Source organism: Mycteria americana, unplaced genomic scaffold (genome assembly GCF_035582795.1).
Source record: "Mycteria americana isolate JAX WOST 10 ecotype Jacksonville Zoo and Gardens unplaced genomic scaffold, USCA_MyAme_1.0 Scaffold_124, whole genome shotgun sequence".
Classification (NCBI taxonomy): Eukaryota; Metazoa; Chordata; class Aves; order Ciconiiformes; family Ciconiidae; genus Mycteria; species Mycteria americana.
The window spans coordinates 14363-39501 of NW_027445464.1; the positions used below are offsets into that span (position 1 = coordinate 14363).

At 65.2% G+C, this 25139-nt stretch overlaps 1 protein-coding gene across 2 annotated transcripts in view; it reads left to right on the forward strand.

Annotated features, from left to right (window-relative positions):
• Positions 1-25139, forward strand: part of CHD3 (chromodomain helicase DNA binding protein 3) — a 91417-nt gene that overhangs the window by 1591 nt on the left and 64687 nt on the right. Inside the window, exons 2-12 of one of the 2 annotated variants that reach the window (XM_075489314.1) lie at positions 8894-9012; positions 11729-11917; positions 12923-13047; positions 13853-14091; positions 15249-15379; positions 15601-15736; positions 15847-15909; positions 17794-17972; positions 20284-20514; positions 22543-22737; positions 23991-24205. In XM_075489314.1, the coding sequence (XP_075345429.1) occupies positions 8894-9012; positions 11729-11917; positions 12923-13047; positions 13853-14091; positions 15249-15379; positions 15601-15736; positions 15847-15909; positions 17794-17972; positions 20284-20514; positions 22543-22737; positions 23991-24205 (1822 nt within the window). The remainder of the gene's footprint in view (positions 1-8893; positions 9013-11728; positions 11918-12922; positions 13048-13852; positions 14092-15248; positions 15380-15600; positions 15737-15846; positions 15910-17793; positions 17973-20283; positions 20515-22542; positions 22738-23990; positions 24206-25139) is intronic. The other variant, XM_075489315.1, reaches the window with a different exon arrangement.

Consider the following 25139-nt stretch of genomic DNA (forward strand, 5'->3'; position numbering starts at 1 on the left):
GGGGGCTGTTGGGCTCCTGACAGGACCCAGGTTGGTTGTTGCACCCCGTGGTGTGGGGTGATGGGTGCTGTTGGGCTCCTGACAGGACCCAGGTTGGTTGTTGCACCCCGTGGTGTGGGGTGATGGGGGCTGTTGGGCTCCTGACAGGACCCAGGTTGGTTGTTGCACCCTGTGGTGTGGGGTGATGGGGGCTGTTGGGCTCCTGACAGGACCCAGGTTGGTTGTTGCACCCCATGGTGTGGGGTAATGGGGGCTGTTGGGCTCCTGACAGGATCCAGCATGGTTGTCGCACCCTGTGGTGTGGGGTGATTGCGGGCTGTTGGGTGCCTGACAGGAACCCAGGTGGTTGTGGGGTGGTGGAGGCTGTTGGGCTCCTGACAGGACCCAGGTTGGTTGTTGCACCCCACAGTGTGGGGTGATGGGGGTTGTTGGTTGGCTGACAGGATCCCAGGCGGCTGTAGGGCAAGGGGGCTGGTAGACACCTCACAGGGTGCAGAATGCTCGTTTGCATCCCATGGTGTGGAGTCATGGGTGCTGTTGTGCGCCTGACAGGATCCAGCATGGTTGTTGCACCCTGTGGTGTGGGGCGATGCGGGCTGTTGGGTGCCTGATAGGAAGCCAGGCGGTTGTCGGGTGGTGGAGGCTGTTGGGCACCTGATAGGACCCAGGTTGGTTGTTGCACCCCGTGGTGTGGGGTGATGGGTGCTCTTGAGCTCCTGACAGGACCCAGGTTGGTTGTTGCACCCCACAATCTGGGGTGATGGGGGCTGTTGGGTGGCTGACAGGATCCCAGGCGGCTGTAGGGCAAGGGGGGCTGTTGGGTGCCTGGCAGGACCCAGGTTGGTTGTTGCACCCCGTGTTGTAGGGTGACGGGGGCTGTTGGGTGCCTGACAGGGTGCAGGGTGGTTGTTGCACCCCCTGATGTGGGGTGATGGGGGCTCTTGGGCTCCTGACAAGGGTCCAAGATGGTTGTTGCACCCCATGGTGTGGTGTGATGGAGGCTGTTGCGCACCTGGTAGGGTGCAGGATGGTTCTTGCACCCTGTGATATGGGGTGATGGGTGCTGCTGTGCATCTGGGAGGACCCAGGTTGGTTGTTGCACCCCATTGTGAAGGGTGATGGGTGCTGTTGGGCTCCTGACAGGATCCAGCATGGTTGTTGCACCCTGTGGTGTGGGGCGACGCGGGCTGTTGGGTGCCTGACAGGAACCCAGGTGGTTGTGGGGTGGTGGAGGCTGTTGGGCACCTGGTAGGACCCAGGTTGGTTGTTGCACCCCGTGGTGTGGGGTGATGGGTGCTGTTGGGTGCCTGGCAGGACCCAGGTTGGTTGTTGCACCCCATGGTGAAGGATGATGGGTGGTGGTGTGCGCCTGACAGGACCCAGGACGGCTGTTGTACCCTGTGGTGTGGGTTGATGGGTGCTGTTGGGTGCCTGACAGGATCCACAATGGTTGTTGCACCCCGTGGTGTGGGGTGATGGGTGCTGCCGCGTGCCTGGCAGGACCTGGAGCGGTTGTTGCACCCTGTGGCGGGGGGTGATGGGTGCTGTTTGGTTCCTGACGGGACCCGGAGCGGTTGTTGCACCCTGTGGCAGAGGGTTTTGGGTGCCGATGGTCACGGATGTCACCGTGCCAAACCCCCTCCAGGAACCATCGACATCCCAGCGCTGACTTGTCCCGGGCCCAAAGGGACGCTTGCATTGTATTTTATTGTGTTTTATTGTATTTTATTGTCTTTTATTGTAGTTTCTTGTATTTCTCAAGCGCCGCTTCTCGGTGTCAGCGGCTCGGCTGCGCCTTCACCCAAAATTTTGGCGCCGCTGGTGGTTTTGGGGCAGGTTTGCACCCTCCAAACTCGTCCCGTTTGGGTCTGCGGCGCCGCTTCGGCTGAGATTCCCTCCCTCAGGGGTGTGTGTGGGCATTAAAAAACGTGAGAGACGGGGGAAAAAGAAGATTTAGCGTGAAAAACACCCATTTTCCTCAGCGGGGAACCCCAGCAGGTCCCCAACACCCGCATTTGCCAGCGCGGGGACGCTTTGGGGCTTCAGACACCTTTTCTGGTGGTTTTCCCTCAGGTGGGGACCTAAATTTGACCGTTTCTGTGCAAAATGAGAGGGTTTTTTTCCCTTCTGAATATGATTTTTTTTGCTTTTTCTAGTTTGGCCTCAAACGGGGAGGGGGAGAAGGCGTCTCGTAGCCCAGAGTGGCCAGTTTGAAAAAGCGGCTTTGATTTGAGAGTGAATCCACTCGCTTTGAAAATGCTCAGGAATGGGTAACTTTGGATTTTAGAACCCTTTCTTTTCTGGGAAAGCTTAGGAATGAGTACATTTGGATTTTAGACCCCCCCTTTTTCCTCCAAATGCTCAGAAATGGGTAAATTTGAATGTTAGAACTCCTCCAAATGCTCAGAAATTGGTAAATTTGAATGTTAGAACTCCCCAAAATGCTCAGAAATGGGCAAATTTGGATGTTAGCCCCCCTTCTTTTTGCAGAAAAGCTTAGAACTGGGTAAATTTAGATTTTTAGAACCCTTTCTTTGCCCCCAAAATGCCCAGAAATAGGTAAATTTAGATTTTAGAGCTCCCGCTTTTTCAGAAAAGCTCAGAAATAGGTAAATTTGGGTTTTAGACACTCTTCTTTTCCCCCAAAATGCTCAGAAATGGCTAAGTTTGCATGTTAGAACTTTCCAAAATGCTCAGAAATGGGTAAATTCAGATTTTAGAACTCCCTCTTTTCTGGAAAAGCTCAGAAATGGGTAAATTTGGATTTTACACCCCCCCCCCCCCTTTCTTTTCCCCCAAAAAATGCTTAGGAATGGACAAATCTGACTTTCCAGCGCGGCCGCCCCGAGCCAGTGCTGCTTCCCCGGCCGTTTCCTTTGGCTTTTTCTTGGCTTTTTGGGCAATTCTTTAATTATTTTTTTCTCTCCGCAGCCCCGATCCCGCAAACGCTCCACGTGGGGCCGCGCGGACGCCCCCGAATCAGCCCTAAATTCACTTTTTTTAAACTTTTCTCCCCAGAACAGCCCTAAGACCCTTTTTTTTTTTTAAGTTTTCCTACCCCCAGCACCAATAATGGCTATTTTTTTTTTAACCTTTCTCTCCCCAGAGCAGCAGTATTGCACGTTTTTAATGTTTCTCCCCCGGAGCAGGAGCAGCGGGAGGCCAGCCTCCGTCCGTCCGTCCGTCCCCCTCCCGACAGCGAGCCGGGCGCTTGGGGCTCCCCGGATTTGAGGTGAAATAACACTTTTTCCCCACTTCCCCAGCGGGAGGCCGACCTCCTCCCCCTCCTCCGCAGCTCAAACTTGTTGTTTTTTGGTTTGGGTTTTTTTTTTTTTTTCCTTTTTTGCCCTATTTTGGCCGTTTCCAGCCCGTCCCAGCTGAGAACAATGGCGTCGGCCGGGGACGCGTTGGCTCTGTTGGAGCGCCGGGGCGGGGGGAGCACCCACACCGGCAAATTTTCATTTAAAAAAAAGCCAAAATCAGACAAAAAAAGTTGATTTTTTTTCCACCGTGTCACCAAGTTGTGGGCTGAAGGCCCGGCCGGCTGCCCCACCACCGGCGCTAGCCAGAAAACGGGGTAAAACACCCCAAAAAGAGCCAAAACGGCGATGGGAAAGCTGCGCCTCGCTCCTCTCTGCTTTGGTGCACCGTTCGCCCCTTTTTTTTTTGCTTTTTCTCCCCATTTTTGAGGACGCCTCACCTTTTTCTTTGTTCAAACTCTTTCCTTTCCTCCCCTTTTGCAGAATCACTCCCCCTTTTTTTTTTTTTTTTCATTTTTCCCATTTTTTCCACCTTTTCCCCCCTTCTGCACGATGGTTCACCGGGGTTTTTTTGTTGTGTTGTTTTTTTTTTTTAAATTTTCATTAATTTTCTCCCTTTTTTTCTGCTTTTTCTCGTCCACGTTCGCCGCCGTGGCCGCCCGGGGCGGGGGGGTGCTTTGTGTCTGGCAGCTGCCTGTCGGCACAGGCAGCGGGCGGGTGTGCGCCTCCCCCCCCCCCCCCTCCCCGTCCGGGTGTCTACGTTTTTTCTCGAGGTGCGGGGAGTGGGAGCGTCACGTGTGTGGAAAATTCTCGTTGATGGTTTGCCAACGCGCCCCGGCTCCCCGCGCATGTCTGCTGGTGGGGGGGGGAATGGGGGTGGTGGTGGTGGTGGTGGTGGGGAAACACCCCCAAAATGGCAGGATCAGGCCCGGTGGGGCTGAGCCCCGTCCTGGCGAGCGGCTGTGCCCTGCGGGGAGCACCCCAAGGTGACGGCGAGGGGGGAGGGAGGGAAATTGGCGGCGGGGGGGGGGACGGACGACGGGAAGTGGGAGGGCAGGATCTGGCCCGGCCGGTTGGGACGGGGGTGTCCCACCGCCACGGAAAAAGCAGAAAACAAGGGGTTTTGGGGTTTTTTTCTTTTTTTTTTTTTTCCCCCCTCATTACCGTTTTCCGGCATCGCCCCCCCCACACCCCCAGAGGTGGGGTTTGGCGTCACCCGGGTGGTCCCGGCAGCGCTGCCTGTCCCTGGACCCTGCCGGCAGCGGTCTGGCAGCAGGCTGGCCGGCGGTGCCAAGGGATTAGGCAGGAATGTGACCCCGGCGGCGCCGAGTGTTGCTTCCTCTCCCCACGCCAAACTTGGCACCCGCCGTCACCCGCCCAGACCCCCCCTCCCTCCGCGGCTCGGGGACACCGGGGGTTCCCTCCCCGGCGGCAGCAGCGGTGGTGAGCTTCATCCCTGACCGCCGGCGGTCGGCTGGGACCTGTCAGCGAGCGCCGGTTGTGATTTATGGGGGCGGACGGGTGACGTCGGCGGGGGGGGGGGGGGGGGACACGACACACACACACGCCGGGCTGAGGACGTGCCAGCTCGTTGCAAGAGCCGCCGGGCAGATGTGACACCTCTCCCGGGCTTCACCCCGACCGGCTGCCAAAAACACCGGGGACAACCGAGGCCGTGACACGGATGTAGGTGTCACTGCCCCGGGGATGGTCCTCGGGGATTCTCGGTGGCCTCTATCACGGGAACGCTGGTGGCCCTCGGCCAAGAGGTTGGGAAATCCTCTGCTGGCGGTTGGTCACCGTCACGGGGACACCGGCATCCCCCGGGCTGAGCGGTTGGGGAATCCTCTACCAGCAGTTGGTCACTGTCACGGTGACACCAGTGTCCCCCCAGGTGAGCGGTTGGGAAATCCTCTGCCGATGGCTGGTCACTGTCCCGGTGACACCGATGTCCCCTGGGGTGAGCGGCTGGGGAATCCTCCGCCGGCGGTTGGGGACCCATCAGCCGGAGCAGAGTGATTGTGCTGACCGGTTGATCTCTTTTAGGGTTAAAGAGGGGGGAATCCACCACTGGCGGTGGTGGTTGGTCACCGTCACGGTGACACCGGCAGCCCCTGGGCCGAGCGGTTGGGGAATCCTCTGCCAGCGGTTGGTCACCGTCACGGGGACACTGGTGTCCCTCCACCGGCGGTTGGCAGTGTCGTTTTTGGGGTAACCCCCCCGCCCTCCACCCCAGGAGGGTTTTGGGGTGAAACCCTGGGGTTTTGGCAGTTTTTGGCAGCGTGAAAACCAAAATGCTCCTTCCAGGCCTCCTGTGAACGGGGGAAAATATCCCCAAATCCCATTTCTGGTGTTTTTTTTACCCTTTTTTCATGTTTTGAGCAGGTGTTGCCGGTACCGTTGGTGAAGAGGCCTTGAGCTGTGGCTTTTGGTTTTATTATCCTTGAGTTTTGCCCAAAAAGTTGGGTTTTTTTCCCCAAACGTTTCTGCTCCAAAGGCCCAACCAAAAGTCAGTTGGTTTTAGGTCAAAAAACGGGGTAAAAAGGGAACTGCGGTACCGAGTGGCGCCGGGAGTCCCAGCCCCTTTTTCTGCCCCGATTTTGGGCTCATTTCTGCCCGGGGAAGGCGGGTGCTGGCCTGTTCCTGTCACCCGCTAGCCACAGAGGGGACCTCAGCGTGGCCACCCTTCCCCGTCACCCACCTCTGTGCGTGTCAGTGGTCTGGTGGCCACAGAGGGGACCTCAGCCTGGTGGCCTGTCCCCGTCACCCGCCTCCATGTGTGACACCGTGCTGGTTGGTGGCCACGGAATGGACTTCAGTGTGGCCGCCTGTCCCTGTCACCCGCCTCACCGCATGGCAGCAAGCCAGTGGCCACGGAGGGGACCTCGGCACAGCCGACTGTCCCCGTCACCTGCTTCCCTCTGTGTCACCATCTCGGGGACCTCAGCGTGGCCACTTGTGGCCGTCGCCCACCTCCATGTGTGTCACCGGGCTGGTGGCCGCGGAGGGGACCTCGGTGTGGCCGTCACCCGTCTTGCTGCGTGTCACCATCCTGGTAGCTGTGGAGGGGACCTCACTGTGGCTGCGCTGTCCCTGTCACCCATCTTGCTGCGTGTCACTGTCCTGGCTGCAGAGGGGACCTCAGTGTGACCACCTGTGGCCGTCACCCGCCTCTGTGTGTGTCAGTGGGCTGGTGGTCACGGACGGGACCTCAGTGTAGTCGCCTGTCCCTGTCACCCGTCTTGCTGCGTGTCACTGTGCCGGTGGCTGCAGAGGGGACCTCAGTGGGGCCATTTGTCCCTGTCACCCGTTTCACCGCGTGTCGGTGAGCCAGTGGCTGTGGAAGGGACGTCAGTACGGCTGCCTGTCCCTGTCACCCGCCTCCCCATGTGTCACCGTCCCGGGGACCTCAGTGTGGCCGCCTGTGGCCGTCGCCCGTCTTCATGTGTGTGTCAGTGCACCGGTGGTCGTGGAGGGGACCTCAATGTGGCCGCCTGTCCCTGTCACCCGTCTCGCTGCGTGTCACTGACCTGGTGGCCACAGAGGGGATATCGGCGCAGCTGGCTGTCCCCATCACCGTCATCACTGTGTGTCACCGTGCTGCTGGTGGCCACAGAGGGGACCTCAGCATGGCCATCTGTCCCTGTCACCCGCCTCCCCGTGTGTCACTGTCCCGGGGACCTCAGTGTGGCCACCTGTGGCTGTCACCCACCTCCACGTGTGTCAGTGGGCTGGTGACCGCGGAGGGGACCTCAGCGTGGCCACGTGTCCCTGTAACCTGTCTTCCTGGGTGTCACCGTCCCAGTGGTTGTGGAGGGGACCTCAGCGTGGCTACCTGTCCCTGTCACCTGCCTCCGTGTGTGCCACCGTCCCAGTGGCCACAGAGAGGACCTCTGTGCGGCCCCCTGTCCCTGTCACCCACCTCACTGTGTGCCACCATCCTGGTGGCTGCGGAGGGGACCTCGGTGTGGCTGCCTGTCCCCATCCCCTGTCTCTGTGTGTGTCACAGTACTGGTGGCTGTGGAGGGGACCTCAGCGTGGCTGCCTGTCCCCGTCACCCATCTTGCTGCACGTCACCATCCTGGTGGCCACAGAGGGGACCTTGGCCACCTGTCCCCGTCGCCCGCCTCTATGTGTGTCAGTGGGCCAGTGGCCACGGAGGGGACATCGTTGTGGCTGCCTGTGGCTGTCACCCGCCTCCGTGTGTGTCACAGTCCTGGTGGCTGCAGAGGGGACCTCAGCGTGGCCACCTGTCCCCATCACCCGCCTCTGTGTGTCAGTGATTTGGTGGCCACAGAGGGGCCCTTGGTGTGGCTGCCTGTCCCTGTCACCCATCTCTGAGTGTGTCAGTGGGTTGGTGGCCATGGAAGGGACCTCAGCATGGCTGCCTGTGGCCGTTACTTGTCTTTCTGTGTGTCACCATGCTGGTGGCCATGGAGGGGACCTCACTGTGGCCACCTGTGGTCATCACCTGTCTCTGTGTGTGTCACCATCCCAGTGGCCACAGAGGAGACCTCAGCGTGGCCACCTGTCCCCATCGCCCGTCTCCGTGTGTGTCACCGTGCTGGTGGCCACAGAGGGGACCTCAGTGTGGCCGCCTGTCCCTGTCACCCGCCTCGCCACATGGCAGCAAACCAGTGGCTGTGGAGGGGACCTCGGTGCAGCTGACTGTCCCCGTCACCTGCTTCCCTCTGTGTCACCGTCCCAGCGACCTCAGTGTGGCCGCCTGTGGCTGTCACCCATCTTCATGTGTGTGTCAGCGTGCTGGTGGTCGTGGAGGGGACCTCAGTGTGGTTGCCTGTCCCTGTCACCCGTCTTCCTGCATGTCACCATCCTAGTGGCCCTATAGGGGACCTCAGCATGGTCCCCTGTCCCTGTCACCTGCCTCTGTGCGCGTCAGTGGGCTGGTGGCTTCAGAGGGGACCTCAGTGTGGCTACCTGTCCCCATCACATGTCTTGGTGCGTGTCGCAGTCCTGGTGGCTGTGCAGGGGATTTCAGTGTGGCTGCTTGTCCCTGTCACCCGTCTTGCTGCGTGTCACCGTCCTGGTGGCCTCAGAGGGGACCTCAACGTGGCTGCCTGTCCCCATCACCCGCCTCTGTGTGTGTCAGTGGGTTGGTGGCCATGGAGGGGACCTCAGTGTGGCCACCTGTGGCCGTCACCCGTCTTCATGTATGTATCAGCGTGCTGGTGTCATGGAGGGGACCTCAGTGTGGTTGCCTGTCCCCGTCGCCCGCCTCTATGTGTGTCACCATCCCCGTGGTGGCGGAGGGGACCTCAGCGTGGCTGCCTGTCCCCGTCACCCGCCTCTATGCGTGTCACAGTCCTGGTGGCTGCGGAAGGGGCTTCAGTGTGGCTGCTTGTCCCCGTCACCCGTCTCACTGCATGCCACAACCGTGGTGGCTGCAGAGGGGACCTTAGCATGGCCACCTGTCCCTGTCACCTGCGTCTGCGTGTGTCAGTGAGTTGGTGGCCACGGAGGGGGCCTCATTGTGGCCACTTGTCCCTGTCACCCACTTTCCTGCGTGTCACCGTCCCAGTGGCTGCGGAGGGGAGCTCGCACAGCCACCCGTCCCTGTACAGCCACCAGTGCATGTCCTCGTCCCTGCGGCTCAGGCTGCCGTGTCCCTGCAGATGGTGACGATGAGCTGCTGCGGGGCCTCGAGGGGGCTCTGGGGGTGAAGAAGAAGAAACGGGGACCCCGGAAGCAGAAGGAAAATAAACCCGGAAAACCACGGAAACGGAAAAAACTGGTGAGTTCCCCCGGGACACCCTGCCTGAACACCTGGGTCCTCCTGGCGTGGCTGATGGGGTCTGGGGACGGGTGACAGGGTCTGGGGACGGGTGACAGGAGTCTTAGGTCGGCTGACAGGGTCTGGGGACGATGGATGGGGTCTGGGGACGGGTGACAGACTGTCAGGGTGGTTGATGGGGTCTGGGGACGATGGATGGGGTCTGGGGACAGGTGACAGACTCTCAGGGTGGCTGACGGGGTCTGGGGACGATGCACGGGGTCTGGGGACGGGTGACAGGGTCAGGCAATGGGTGACAGACTCTCAGGGTGGCTGAAGAGGTGACGGATGGGGTCTGGGGACGGGTGACAGACTCAGGGTGGCTGACAGGCTCTGGGGAAAATGCATGGGGTCTGGGTTAGGGTGACAGGCTCAGGGTGGCTGATGGGGTCTGGGAATGACGGACGGGGTCTGGGGACGGGTGACAGACTCAGGGTGGCTGACGGGGTCTGGGAATGACGGATGGGGTCTGGGGATGGGTGACGGGCTCTCAGGGTGGCTGACAGGGTCTGGGAATGACGGACGGGGTCTGGGGACGGGTGACGGGCTCTCAGGGTGGCTGACAGGGTCTGGGGACAATGCACGGGGTCTGGGGACGGGTGACAGGGTCAGGCAATGGGTGACAGACTCTCAGGGTGGCTGAAGAGGTGACGGATGGGGTCTGGGGACGGGTGACAGACTCAGGGTGGCTGATGGGGTCTGGGAATGACGGATGGGGTCTGGGGACGGGTGACGGACTCTCAGGGTGGCTGACGGGGTCTGGGAATGACGGACGGGGTCTGGGGACGGGTGACGGACTCTCAGGGTGGCTGACGGGGTCTCAAGGCAGCTGATGGGGCTTTTGGGTTGGCTGATGGGGTCTGGGGTTGATGGACAAGGTCTGGGGACGATGGACGGGGTCTCGGGGTGGCTGATGGAGGTCTCGGGGTGGCTGACGGGCCATGGGGATGGCTAACGGGGTCTGGGGATGGGTGACGGACTCTTGGGGGACAACTGATGGGGTCTTGTGGTGCCTGATGGAGGTCTCAGGGTGGCTGACGAGGTCTGAGGCCGATGGACGAGGTCTGGGGATGGATGAAGGGGTCTGGGGATGATGGCCGGGGTCTCGGGGTGGCTGACGGGTCTGGGGGCAGCGGACGGGGTCTGGGGATGTGTGACGGACTCTCAGTGCGGCTGACAGGGCTGGGGGTGACTGACGTGTCCTGGGGCAGCTGATGGGGTTGGGGGTGACTGATGGGGGTCCTGGAGCAGCTGATGGGGGTCCTGGGGCGGCTGATGGGCTTGGGGGTGACTGATGGGCGTCCTGGGGCAGCGGATGGGGGTCTTGTGGCAGCTGATGGGGTTGGGGGCGACTGACGGGGTCCTGGGGCGGCTGATGGGGGTCTCAGGGTGGCTGATGGGGTTGGGGGTGACTGACGGGGTCCTGGGGTGGCTGATGGTGATCTTGGGGCAGCTGACAGGCCTGGGGGTGGTGGACGGGGTCCTGGGGCGGCTGATGGGGGTCTTGGGGTGGCTGATGGGGGTCTCGGGGCAGCTGACGTGGTTGGGGTGACTGACAGGGTCCTGGGGCAGCTGATGGGGGTCTTGGGGTGGCTGATGGGGTTGGGGGTGGCTGATGGGGTCCTGGAGCAGCTGATGGGGGTCTCGGAGAGGCTGATGGGGTTGGGGGTGACTGATGGGGGTCCTGGAGCAGCTGATGGGGGTCTTGGGGCGGCTGATGGGGTTGGGGGCGACTGACAGGGTCCTGGGGCAGCTGATGGGGGTCTCAGGGTGGCTGATGGGGTTGGGGGCGACTGACGGGGTCCTGGGGCAGCTGATGGGGGTCTCGGAGAGGCTGATGGGGTTGGGGCTGACTGATGGGGGTCCTGGGGCAGCTGATGGGGGTCTTGGGGTGGCTGATGGGGTTGGGGGCGACTGACAGGGTCCTGGGGCAGCTGATGGGGGTCTCGGAGAGGCTGATGGGGTTGGGGCTGACTGATGGGGGTCCTGGGGCAGCTGATGGGGGTCTTGGGGCGGCTGATGGGGTTGGGGGCGACTGACGGGGTCCTGGGACAGCTGATGGGGGTCTCAGGGTGGCTGATGGGGTTGGGGGCGACTGACGGGGTCCTGGGGCAGCTGATGGGGGTCTTGGGGCGGCTGATGGGGTTGGGGGCGACTGACGGGGTCCTGGGACAGCTGATGGGGGTCTCAGGGTGGCTGATGGGGTTGGGGGCGACTGACGGGGTCCTGGGGCAGCTGATGGGGGTCTCGGAGAGGCTGATGGGGTTGGGGCTGACTGATGGGGGTCCTGGGGCAGCTGATGGGGGTCTTGGGGTGGCTGATGGGGTTGGGGGCGACTGACGGGGTCCTGGAGCAGCTGATGGGGGTCTCGGGGCAGCTGATGGGGTTGGGGGCGACTGACGGGGTCCTGGGGTGGCTGATGGGGGTCTTGGGGCAGCTGACAGGCCTGGGGGTGGTGGACGGGGTCCTGGGGCGGCTGATGGGGGTCTCGGGGTGGCTGATGGGGTTGGGGGCGACTGATGGGGGTCTCGGGGCGGCTGATGGGGTTGGGGGCGACTGACGGGGTCTTGGGGCAGCTGATGGGGGTCTTGGGGCGGCTGATGGGGTTGGGGGCGACTGATGGGGGTCTCGGGGCGGCTGATGGGCCCCGAGGACGAGCACTGGGCGGTGGTCTCAGGTGAGCGAGGATGAGCTGGAGTCGGAGCGGGAGGAATACCAGCGGGAAGAGTACCGGGAGAAGTCGGAGAGCGGCGGCAGCGACTCCGGGGGGGCGGCCAGGAAGCGGCGGCGGAAGCACCGCGAGAAGAAGGAGAAGAAGACGAAGAGACGGAAAAAGGCCGATGAGGAGGGGGGGCAGAAGGTGAAGGTACGACCCGGGGGCACCCGTGGGTGGGGGGGGCACCTGGGGGCGTAGGGGCTCCCCCAGTGCTGCCCTGTGTGGGGACCCATGGGGGTCCTGTCACTGTGGGGGTCCTGACACCTGTGGGGGTCCTGTCACCCATGGGGGTCCTTGTGGGCGTCCTGACACCTGTGTCAGGGCCCATCACCTGTGTGGGTGTCAGTGGGGGTCCAGACACCTGTGTGGGTGCCTGTGGGGGGGTCCCATCACTTGTGTGGGTGCCCATGGGGGTCCTGACACCTGTGTGGGTCCTTGTCGTTGTGTGGGGGCCTGTGGGGGTCCCGTCGCCCATGTGGGGGCCCACGGGGGTCCCATCCCCGTGTCAGGGCCCATGGGGGTCCTGTCACCCATGTGGTGCCTGTGGGTGTCCTGTCACTGCGTGGGGACCCATGGGGGTCCCGTTGCCATGTGGGTGCCCGTGGGGGTCCCATCCCCGTGTCAGGGCCCATGGGGGTCCTGTCGTCATTGTGGGTGCCTGTGGGGGGGTCCTGTCGCTGTGTGGGGACCCATGGGGGTCCCGATACCCGTGTGGGTCCTCGTGGGGGTCCTGTCGCTGTGTGGGGACCCATGGGGGTCCTGATACCCGTGTGGGTCCTCGTGGGGGTCCTGTCGCTGTGTGGGGACCCGTGGGGGTCCCATTGCCATGTGGGTGCCCATGGGGGTCCTGACGCCCATATGGGTGCCCATGAGGGTCCTGACACCTGTGTGGGTGCCTGTGGGGGGGTCCCATCACTTGTGTGGGTGCCCATGGGGGTCCCGTTGCCTATGTGGGTCCTTGCGGGCGACCCATCACCCGTGTTGGGGCCTGTGGGGGTCCCGGCAGGTGACGTGTCTCCTCGTCCTCTCTGTCCCTATTCCTGTGTGTTTCCCATCCCCCTCTCCCCATCCTGGTGTCGGTCTCTGTCATGTCCCCTCCCCGCGGCCTGGCCGTGTCCCCCCCGTGTACCCCCCGTGTCCCCCTCCCTGGCACAGGCGGTGGAGCAGAAGTCCTCGGCGCAGCTGCTGGGGGCCTGGGGGCTGGAGGACGTGGACCATGTCTTCACCGAGGAGGACTATCACACCCTCACCAACTACAAGGCCTTCAGCCAGTTCATGAGGTGGGGGCTGGGGGCGGGGGGGCACCCTGGGGTCCTGGGGGGCACCTTGGGGTCCTGGGGGGCACCTCGGGGTCCTGGAGGGTCCCTTTGGGTGCTGGGGGACACTTCAGGGTGCCAGTGAGGGTCTTTTTAGGTTATCTCAGGGGGATGGGGGACACCTCAGGGGGATGGGGGGGGCACCTCGGGGTCCTGGGGGGCACCTCAGGGTCCTGGAGGGTCCCTCTGGGTGCTGGGGAACACTTCAGGGTGCAGGTGAGGGTCTTTTTAGGGTATCTCAGGGTGTGTGGGGGCATCTCAGGGTCCTGGGGGGCACCTCGGAGTCCTGGAGGGTCCCTCTGGGTGCTGGGGAACACTTCAGGGTGCCGGTGAGGGTCTCTTTAGGGTATCTCAGGGTGCTGGGGGACACCTCGGGGGGATGGGGGGGCACCTTGGGGTCGTGGGGGGCACCTCAGAGTCCTGGAGGGTCCCTCTGGGTGCTGGGGGACACTTCAGGGTGCCGGTGAGGGTCTTTTTAGGGTATCTCAGGGTGCTGGGGGACACCTTGGGGGAATGGGGGGGCACCCTGGAGTGCTGGGGGGTGCCCCTGGCATCCTGGGCGGGGGGGGTGTATCCTTCTGAGTATTGGGAGATGTCTTAGGATCTTGAGGGGCTACAGGAGCACCTTGGGGTGCTACAGGGGCACCCTGGGGTGAAAGGGGCCTGTGGGGAACATCAGTGGACCCTGGGTGCCCCCCTAGATGCCTGGGGTCCCCTACTCCCCCCCGGACGCCTGGGTTCCCAGCCCACCTCCCTCTCTCCCCATCAGGCCCCTGATCGCCAAGAAGAACCCCAAAATCCCCATGTCGAAGATGATGACCATCTTGGGGGCCAAGTGGCGGGAATTCAGCGCCAACAACCCCTTCAAGGGCTCCGCCGCCGCCGTGGCTGCCGCCGCCGCCGCCGCCGCCGCCGCCGTGGCCGAGCAAGTGTCAGCTGCCGTGGCTGCCGTGGCCCCCGAGGCACCCCCCCCCCCCCTGCGCAAGGCCAAGACCAAGGAGGGCAAAGGTGGGTGCTGCCCGGACGCCTGGGTCCTTGCTGGGTTTGGGGAGGGGGTGTCCGGATGCCTGGGTCCCCCCCCCGGACGCCTGGGTCCTTGCCTGGCTTGGGGAGAGGGGGTGCCCGGACACCTGGGTCCCCCCCCACCCCGAATGCCTGGGTCCTCGCCTGACTTTGGGCTAGAGTGGGTGCCCAGATGCCTGGGTCGTCATGAGTTGGGGGTCCCTGGGGGGACTTTAGTGGTCTCTAGGAGAGTTTGGGGGGTCTCTAGGGGGATCCTGGGGGGCTTTGGGGGTCCTTGGGGGGACTTTAGTGGTCCCTGGGGGAGTTTGGGGGGGTCCCTAGGGGGATGCTGGGGGGCTTTGGGGGTCCCTGGGGAGGCTTTAGGGGACCTTGGGGGGGATGGGCATCCCTAGGGGGGATCCTGGGGGCAGTTTGGGGGTCCCTGGGGTGGGTTGGGGCATTCCCTAAGGAGTTTGGGGGTCCCTAGGAGGATCCTGGGGGGCTTTGGGGGGTCCCTAGGGTCCTCATGGGGCTGGGGGAGGGGTGCCCGGATGCCTGGGTCCCCCCCCAGCCGCCTGGGTCCTTGCCTGACTTTGGGGTGTGGGTGCCTGGATGCCTGGGTCCTCATGAGTTGGGGGTCCCTGGGGGGACTTTAGTGGTCTCTAGGAGAGTTTAGGGGGTCTCTAGGGGGATCCTGGGGGGCTTTGGGGGTCCTTGGGGGGACTTTAGTGGTCCCTGGGAGAGTTTGGGGGGTCTCTAGGGGGATCCTGGGGGTCTTTGGGGGTCCCTGGGGAGGCTTTAGGGAACCTTTGGGGGGGGTGGGCATCCCTAGGGGGATCCTGGGGGCAGTTTGGGGGTCCCTGGGGTGGGTTGGGGCATTCCCTAAGGAGTTTGGGGGTCCCTAGGAGGATCCTGGGGGGCTTTGGGGGTCCCTGGGGAGGCTTTAGGGATCCCTGGGGGGGGGTTGGCACCCCTAGGGGGGATCCTGGGGGCAGTTTGGGGGTCCCTGGGGTGGGTTGGGGCATTCCCTAAGGAGTTTGGGGGTCCCTAGGAGGATCCTGGGGGGCTTTGGGGGGTCCCTAGGGTCCTCATGGGGCTGGGGGAGGGGTGCCCGGATGCCTGGGTCCCCGTCCCCCCCCCCGAACGCCTGGGTCCCCCTGCAGGTCCCGGCCACAAGAAGCGCAGCAAGAGCCCGCGGGTGCCGGAACTGAAGAGGAAGATGAAGGGGAGGAAGATGGCGCCGCTGAAGATCAAACTGGGCGTCCTGGGCGGCAAGCGCAAGAAGAGCAGCTCGGTACGGCTCGGACCCCTGGGTCCCCTCCTGTCCCCCAGTGTCCCCAAGCGGTGGCACCCCACCCCGTAGCCCCATCCCGCCACTGCCCCCCATGTCTCGCTGTCCCCCCACCCCCTGGTCTCCCGGTCCCCATGTCCCTTTGTCCCCTGATGCCACCTGCTGTCTCTGACGCCACCTGGTGTCACCCGCTGTCCCCGACGTCACCCGCTGTCCCCGGGCAGAGCGAGGACGCGGGGGAGGTGGAGGAAGAGTCTGACGCCGAGAGCCCGGGGGTGCTGGGTGCCACCGCCCGTCCCGACCCCACCACCCGCCTCAAGAAGCTCAAGCGGGGACGTCCCGGCCGCAAGAAGAAGAAGGGTGAGTGTCCCCGAGTGTCACCGGCCCCCAGGTGCCACCACCACCCACCCCAGACCCCGCGGCGGGGACGCCGGGTGACGCCCCCGTCCCCCCCCCCTCTCTCCTTGCAGCCCCCTGCGCCGGCCTCAGCCGGGAGCGCGGCCCCGTGGGGACGGGCACGGCGCCCGCGCACGGTGAGACACCCCACCCCCCAGTGTCCCCAAGTTGTCACCCGGGGTCCCCGAGCCCGTGGTGTCCCCCTGAGCAGGGTCATCGGTCCCTTCCCCATGTCGGTGGTGGCGTCCGGGGGGTCCCCAGCCCCTGGCTTCTTCCAAGGGGTGTAGTGGTGTCCCCATGTCCCCGTCCCTGTCCCTACCATCTCTCCTGGGTATCTGGTGTCCCCGCTGTCCCTGCCTCCAGGTTTCCCAGTGTCCCCGTGTCCCTGTCCCCTGGTGTGCTGGTGCCCCCATCCCCTGCTGTCCCCAGCGCCCATGTCCCTGGTGCCACCCCATCCCTGTGTCCCAGTGCTCCCATCCACCCAGTGCCCTTGGTGTCCCCAGCGTCCCCGTCTCCCTGGTGCCTCCATCCCCTGGTGTCCCCATCCCCGGTGTCCCTGTGTCCCAGTGCCCCCATCCCTAGTGCCCCTGTCCCCCGCTGTCCCCATCCCTGGTGTCCCCAGTGCCCCCATGGCCCCATCCCTGGGTGTCCCCATCCCCAGTGCCCCTGTCCTCTGGTGTCCCCATCTCCAGTGCTCCCAGTGCCCCTGTCCCCCATGTCCCCATCCCCAGCACCCCTGTCCCTGGGTGTCCCCAACCTCAGTGCCCTCACCCCCCAGTACCCTGTCCCCCAGTGTCCCCATCCCCAGTGCCCCTGTCCTCTGCTGTCCCCATGCCCCAGTGCCCCCAGCCCTGGGTGTCCCCGTCCCCAGTGTCCCAATGCCCCATCTCTGGTGCCCCGATGTCCCCATTCCCTGGTGCCCCTCAGCCCCTGTCCCCAGTGCCCCCATCGCCAGTGCCCCAGCCCCCCCTCCCTGGGTGTCCCCATGTCCCTGTCCCCCAGTGCCCGTTCCCCAACGCCCCCCTGCCCCCATCCCCAGTGCCCCTATGCCCCCATCCCTGGGTGTCCCCAGTGCCCCCGTGTCCCCATCCTTCAGCACCTCCATGTCCCCATCCCCCGTGTCCCCATCTCCTGTCCCCCAGTGTCCCTGTCCCCTGGTGTCCCCCTGCTCCTGTCCCCCAGTGCTCCATCCCCAGCACCCCCATGTCCCAATCCCCAGTGCCGCTGTCCCCTGCTGTCCCCATCCCCAGTGCCCCCAGCGCATCCCTGTCACCCGCTGTCCCCATCCCCAGTGTCCCCATGTCCCCATCCCCAGCGCCTCCGTCCCCTGGTGCCTTTCTGCCCCCATCCCCTGGTCCCCCCATGTCCCAGTGCCCCCATGTCCCCATCCCCAGTGCCCCCATCCCCGGGTATCCACATCCCCTGTCCCCCAGCGTCCCTGTCCCTTGGTGTCCCCCTGCTCCCGTCCCCCAGTGCCCCATCCCCAGTGCCCCTATGTCCCTATCCCCAGTGCCCCCAATGCCTCTCTGTTGCCTGCTGTCCCCATCCCCAGCGTCCCCATGTCCCCATCCCCAGTGCCCCCGTCCCCTGATGCCTCCCTGCCCCCTGTGCCCCCATGTCCCCATCCCCCAGTGCCCCCAGTGTCCCCATGCCCCCATCCTCTGGTCCCCCCATGTCCCTGTCCCCCAGTGCCTCCCTGCCCCCAGTGCCCCCATGTCCCCATCCCTGGGTGTCCCCATCCCCTGTCCCCCAGTGTCCCTGTCCCTTGGTGTCCCCCTGCTCCCGTCCCCCATGTCCCCATCCCCCAGTGCCCCCATGTCCCCATGCCCCAGTGCCCCCAGCGTCCCCATCCCCCAGTCCTCCCATGTCCCCGTCCCCCAGTGCCCCCATGTCCCCATCCCCAGTGCCCCCCATCCCCCTGTCTCCGGCGCCCCCCGCCCCCCATCCCCGCCCCCCCACAACCCCCCCCCCCCCCCCCCATCAATCCGGGTGGCAGCGGGCGGTGCGTGGCATCCCCGCAGGCCCGGGGCCGGAGGAGGAGGGGGACGGCTACGAGACGGACCACCAGGACTACTGCGAGGTGTGCCAGCAGGGCGGGGAGATCATCCTCTGCGACACCTGCCCCCGCGCCTACCACCTCGTCTGCCTCGACCCCGAGCTCGACCGCGCGCCCGAGGGACGCTGGAGCTGCCCCCACTGCGTGAGCTGCGGGATGGGGGGGGGGGCTTGGGGGGGGGGTCCCTGGGGGGTTTCCTTGAGGGTTTGGGGCTTCCTAGAGGGGTCCCTGGGAGAGTTTGGTGGTCCCTGAGCGGGTTTGGGCATTCCTAGGGGGGTCCCCACAGGGGGTTTGGGGGTCCCTAGGGGGATCCTGGGTGGGTTGGGGGTCCCTGGGGGGGTTTTGGTGGTCCCTGAGGGTGTTTGGGTGTTCCTAGGTGGTCCCTGCAGGGTTTGGGGGGCTTTAGAGATCGTTGGTGGGTCCCTGGGGGAGTTTCATGCAGGGTTTGGGGGTCCCTAGGGGGATCCTGGGGGGGTTGGGGGTCCCTGGGGGGGTTTTGGTGGTCCCTGAGGGTGTTTGGGTGTTCCTAGGGGGTCCCTGCAGGGAGTTTGGGGGGCTTTAGAGATCGTTGGTGGGTCCCTGGGGGAGTTTCATGCAGGGTTTGGGGGTCCCTAGGGGGATCCTGGGGGGGTTGGGGGTCCCTGAGGGGTTTGGGTGTTCCTAGGGGGTCCCCGTAGGGGGTTTGGGGGTCCCTAGGGGGATCCTGGGGGGGAGGTGGGGGTCTCTAGGGGGCTTTAGAGATCGTTGGTGGGTCCCTGGGAGAGTTTCATGCAGGGTTTGGGGGTCCCTAGGGGGATCCTGGGGGGGTTGGGGGGTCCCTGGGGGGGGGTTGGTGATCCCTGAGGGGGTTTGGGCATTCCTAGGGGGTCCCCGGAGGGGGTTTGAGGGTCCCTGGAGGGATCTGGGTGGTGGTTTGGGGGTCCCTGTGGGGGTTTGGGGGTCCCTAGGGGGATCCTGGGGGGGTTGGGGGGTCCCTGGGGGGGGTTTGGTGATCCCTGAGGGGGTTTGGGCATTCCTAGGGGGTCCCCGGAGGGGGTTTGAGGGTCCCTGGAGGGATCTGGGTGGTGGTTTGGGGGTCCCTGTGGGGGTTTGGGGGTCCCTAGGGGGATGCTGGGGGGGTTGGGGGTCCCTGGGGGGGTTTTGGTGGTCCCTGAGGGTGTTTGGGTGTTCCTAGGCGGTCCCTGCAGGGAGTTTGGGGGTCCCTAGGGGGATCCTGGGGGGGGGTTGGGGGTCCCTGGGGGGGGGGGGGTTGGTGATCCCTGAGGGGGTTTGGGTGTTCCTAGGGGGTTCCCATAGGGGGTTTGGGGGTCCCTAGGGGGATGCTGGGGGGGTTGGGGGTCCCTGGGGGTTTTGGTGGTCCCTGAGGGTGTTTGGGTGTTCCTAGGGGGTCCCTGCAGGGAGTTTGGGGGTCCCTAGGGGGATCCTGGGGGCAGTTTGAAGGCCCCTGGTGTGGGTTGGGGCATTCTCTAGGGGGTTTGGGGGTCCCTGGGGGGGCTTTAGGAGTCCTTGGGGAGGTTTGGGGGTCCATGGAGGTGTCTTCAGGAGGTTTGGGTGTCCCTCATGGTGTCCCCAGGAGGTTTGGACTCCCTGGGTGCAGTTTTGGGGGTGTCCCCAGGAGGTTTGGGTGTCTCTGGGTGCAGTTTTGGGGTTGTCCCCAGGAAGTTTGGGGTCCCTGGGTGCAGTTTTGGGGTGTCCCCAGGAGGTTTGAGTGTCTCTGGGAGCCATCCCCAGGAGGTTGGGTGTCCCTCACGGTGTCCCTGGGAGCTTTGGGGTCCCTGGGTGCTGTTTTGGGGGTGCCCCAGGAGGTTTGGGGTCCCTGGGTGCTGTTTTGGGGGTGCCCCAGGAGGTTGGGTGTCCCTGAGAGGCATCCCCAGGAGGTTTGGGTGTCCCTCATGGTGTCCCCAGGAGGTTTGGGGTCCCTGGGTGCTGTTTTGGGGTGTCCCCAGGAGGTTGGGTGTCTCTCAGGGTGTCCCCGGGAGGCTTGGGGTCCCTGGGTGCTGTTTTGGGGACGTCCCCCAGAGGTTGGGTGTCCCTCAGGGTGTCCCTGGGAAGTTCGGGGTCCCTGGGTGCTGTTTTGGGGGTGTCTCCAGGAGGTTGGGTGTCTCTGGGTGCAGTTTTGAGGCTGTTTCCAGGAGGTTTGGGGTCCCTGGGTGCAGTTTTGGGGGTGCCCCAGGAGGTTGGGTGTCCCTCAGGGTGTCCCTGGGAAGTTCGGGGTCCCTGGGTGCTGTTTTGGGGGTGTCTCCAGGAGGTTGGGTGTCCCTCAGGGTGTCCCTGGGAGGTTTGGGGTCCCTGGGTGCTGTTTTGGGGGTGTCCCCCGGAGGTTGGGTGTCCCTGACAGTCATCCCCAGGAGGCTGGGTGTCCCTCAGGGTGTCCCCGGGAGGTTCGGGGTCCCTGGGTGCTGTTTTGGGGGCGTCCCCCGGAGGTTGGGGCTGCCTGACGCGGGGTGTTGCTCAGGAGAAGGAGGGGGTGCAGTGGGAAGCGAAGGAGGAGGAGGAGGAGGAAGAGGAGGAGGAGGAGGAAGGGGAGAAGGAGGAGGAGGACGACCACATGGAGTACTGCCGGGTGTGCAAGGACGGGGGGGAGCTGCTCTGCTGCGACGCCTGCGTCTCCTCCTACCACATCCACTGCCTCAACCCCCCCCTGCCCGAGGTCCCCAACGGCGAGTGGCTCTGTCCCCGCTGCACGGTACGGGGACACGGGGACACGGGGACCTGGTGGGGACCGGAGAGGGAGGGGACATGGGTGGGGATGGGACATGGGTGGGGATGGGAGAAGGACCTGGTGGGGACATGGGTGGGGATGGGACAGTGACCTGGTGGGGACGGGGACAGGGATGGGACGTGGGTGGGGGTGGGGACAGGGACCTGGTGGGGACAGGGACAGGGATGGGACATGGGTGGGAATGGGACAGGGACCTGGTGGGGACAGGGACGGGGATGGGACATGGGTGGGGATGGGGACAGGGACCTGGTGGGGACAGGGACGGGGATGGGACATGGGTGGGGACAGGATAGGGACCTGGTGGGGACGGGGACAGGGATGGGACATGGGTGGGGACAGGATAGGGACCTGGTGGGGACAGGGACAGGGATGGGACATGGGTGGGGATGGCACAGTGACCTGGTGGGGACGGGGACAGGGATGGGACATGGTTGGGGACAGGGACAGGGATGGGACATGGGTGGGGATGGCACAGTGACCTGGTGGGGACGGGGACAGGGACCTGGTGGGGACATGGGTGGGGATGGGACAGTGACCTGGTGGGGATGGGGACAGGGATGGGACATGGGTGAGGATGGGACAGGGACCTGGTGGGGACGGGGACAGGGATGGGACATGGGTGGGAATGGGACAGGGACCTGGTGGGGACAGGGACGGGGATGGGACATGGGTGGGGATGGGGACAGGGACGGGGATGGGACATGGGTGGGGATGGGGACAGGGACCTGGTGGGGACGGGGACAAGGATGGGACATGGGTGGGGACAGGATAGGGACCTGGTGGGGACAGGGAGAGGATGGGGATGGGACAGGGATGGGGACAAAGACAGAGCTGGTGGGGATGGGGACATGGATGGGGATGGGACATGGAGGAGATGAGCATGGGATGGGGACAGGGTTGGGGACAGGACAGGGACCTGATGGGGACAGGGAGAGGAGGGGGATGGGACAGGGACAGGGATGGGGACGGGACCTGGTGAGGATGGGACAGGGACCTGGTGGGGATGGGACATGGAGAAGATGGGGACAGGGAAGGGACATGAACCTGGTGGGGACAGGGACATGGAGGGCATGGGACAGGAATGCTCTGGGGGGGGACATGGGGAGGACCTGGTGGGGACAGGGAGGGGACGGGGACAGGATGAACGGAGGGACAGGGACTGGTCAGGGACCTGATGGGACAGGGACAGGACAGCCTGGGGACAGGGGTGGGTGTGGGGACAGCGTGAGGATGGGGACAGGATTGGCTCAAGGTTGGGGACAGGATCTGATGGGGACGGGGACAGGAAGAGGATGGGGCAGGGATGGTTCAAGGTTGGGGACAGGGACAAGATGGGGATGGGGACAGGGCTGGTTCAACGCTGGGGACAGGGACAGGGACAGGACCTGATGGGGACAGGGACAGGGCAGGGATGGGGACAGGGACAGGCTGGGGACAGGGCTGGGGACAGGGGCAGCTCGAGGCTGGGGACAGGGACGGGACCTGATGGGGACAGGGGTGGGGACAGGGGCGGCTCGGGGCTGGGGACAGGGACGGGACCTGATGGGGACAGGGCCAGGCTGGGGACAGGGGTGGGGACAGGGGCGGCTCGAGGCTGGGGACAGGGACGGGACCTGATGGGGACAGGGCCAGGCTGGGGACAGGGGTGGGGACAGGGGCGGCTCGGGGCTGGGGACAGGGACGGGACCTGATGGGGACAGGGCCAGGCTGGGGACAGGGGTGGTGACAGGGGTGGCTCGAGGCTGGGGACAGGGCCAGGCTGGGGACAGAGACGAGGACAACCACGGCGATGTGGCCGGCACGGGGACACTGCAGCCACCCCTTGGGGACAGAGCGGGGACAGCCACCCCTTGGCGTGGGGACCGGCCTCCCCCCCCCCTTTCCCCCCTCCCCGGGGGGGTGCTCCCAGCTGTGAGTGTGGCGGGGGGGGGACGGGACACGACACTCGGCCGTGGCCGTCCCCGCTGTCCCCAACCCCGCTGTCCCCCGCAGTGCCCGGTGCTGAAGGGGCGGGTGCAGAAGATCCTGTACTGGCGGTGGGGGGAGCCGCCCCCCCCCGTGGCCGCCCCCCCCGGGGCCCCCCCCGAGGGGCCCCCCCCGGCGCTGCAGGGCCGCTCGGAGCGGGAGTTCTTCGTCAAGTGGGTGGGGCTCTCCTACTGGCACTGCTCCTGGATCAAGGAGCTGCAGGTACGGGGGGGCCCCGTGGCGGGGTGCACCCGGGGGGGGGGGCTGGGGTACCCAGTGGGGGGGGGGGGGCTGGAACTGGGGGGCCCTGATGTACCAGTTTGGGGGGCCCCGATATCGGGGTGTCTTGATGTACCCAGTGTGGGGGGGCCTGGTACTGAGGGGGGCTGAGGTACCCAGTGGGGGGGGCCTGGTACTGGGGGGCCCTGATGTACCGAGTTTGGGGGGACCCTGATATCGGGGTGTCTTGATGTGGGGGGGCCTGATACTGGGGGGGGGCTGAGGTTCCCACTTTGGGGGGGGCTTGGTACTGGGGGGCCCTGATGTACTGAGTTTCGGGGGGCCCCGATATCGGGGTGTCTTGAGGTACCCAGTGGGGGGGGGGCCTGGTACTGGGGGGCCCTGATGTACCCAGTTTGGGGGGACCCCGATATTGGGGTGTCTTGATGTACCCAGTTTGGGGGGGGCTGGTACTGGGGGCCCTGAGGTACCCAGTTTGGGGGGGCCGGGGCTGGTGACACCCCAATATACCCGGCTGGTGGGATCCTGGGGGGTCCCTGGGACTGGGGACACCCCGATATCCCCAGCAGGGACGATGTGGGGGGGTTCCCCAGAACTGGGGACACCCCGATATCCCCAGCAGGGGGGACGTGGGGGGGGGACCCCAGGCTTGGGGACACCCCGATATCCCCACCTGGGGTGCCTGGGGCTCATGACACCCCAATATCCCCAGCAGGGGTGATGTGGGGGGGGTTCCCCAGAACTGGGGACACCCCGATATCCCCAGCAGGGGGGACGTGGGGGGGGGACCCCAGAACTGGGGACACCCCGATATCCCCAGCAGGGGGGAACTGGGGGGGTTCCTCAGGCTTGGGGACACCCCGATATCCCCACCTGGGGTGCCTGGGGCTCGTGACACCCCAATATCCCCAGCAGGGGGGACGTGGGGGGGTCCCCCAGGCCTGGGAACACCCCAATATCCCCAGCAGGGACAATGTGGGGGGGTTCCCTAGAACTGGGGACACCCCGATATCCCCAGCAGGGGGATCCCCAGTCTCAGGGACCCCCAACATCCCCACCTCGGGGACGCCATCATGCGCAGCACCCCCCTCCTCCCCCCCCCGGGGCAGGGGGAGAGGGGCAGCACCCCCATTCCTCAGCCCCCCCCCCCCCCCATTCCAGGAGCCCGGGGTGAGGGAGGGTGTGCTTGCCCCCCCCCCCCCTAATTTGGGGGTGCCCCCCCCGTGTCCCCCCAGCTGGAGATCTTCCACCTGGTGATGTACCGCAACTACCAGCGCAAGAACGACATGGACGAGCCCCCCCCCCTCGACTACGGCTCGGGGGACGACGACCCCAAGAGCGAGAAACGGGGGGCCGGGGGGGACCCCCTTTTCGGGGGGATGGAGGAGCGCTTCTACCGCTACGGCATCAAACCCGAGTGGATGACGGTGCACCGCATCATCAACCACAGGTGGGGCAGCACCCATGGGTGCCACGCGGCTCCGGGGGACGCCCACAGCCCCCCCAAATTGGGAGGGGATGGGTGGCATCAACACGGGAGCGGGGGAGCGCCTGGGTGGGGTTTGGGGACACTGCTGGCACCTGTGGGGACACTAGTGGCACCCGTGGGGACGCTCCGGGCACCCTTGGGTCCTCTAAGGACACCCCCAGCACCCATGGGTGCCCCCCAGCACTGGGGGAACCCCTGCAGCCCCCCCAAATGGGGAGAGCCTGGGTGCCACCAGTGTATGGGGAGGGGGGAGCACCTGGGTGGGGTTTGGGGACACCAGTGGCACCTGTAGGGATACTCTGGGCACCCTTGGGTCCTCTAAGGACACCCCCAGCACCCATGGGTGCCACGCGGCTCCGGGGGACCCCCACAGCCCCCCCAAATTGGGAGGTGATGGGTGGCATCAGCAGGGGGGGCAAGGGAGCGCCTGGGTGGGGTTTGGGGACACTGCTGGCACCTGTGGGGACACCAGTGGCACCCGTGGGGACGCTCTGGGCACCCTTGGGTCCTCTAAGGACACCCCCAGCACCCATGGGTGCCCCCCAGCACTGGGGGAACCCCTGCAGCCCCCCCAAATGGGGAGAGCCTGGGTGCCACCAGTGTATGGGGGGGGGGGGGAGCACCTGGGTGGGGTTTGGGGACACCAGTGGCACCCGTGGGGATGCTCTGGACACCCTTGGGTCCTCTAAGAACACCCCCAGCACCCATGGGTGCCACGCGGCTCCGGGGGACCCCCACAGCCCCCCCAAATTGGGAGGGGATGGGTGGCATCAACACGGGAGCGGGGGAGCGCCTGGCTGGGGTTTGGGGACACCGCTGGCACCTGTGGGGACACCAGTAGCACCCGTGGGGACGCTCTGGGCACCCTTGGGTCCTCTAAGGACACCCCCAGCAC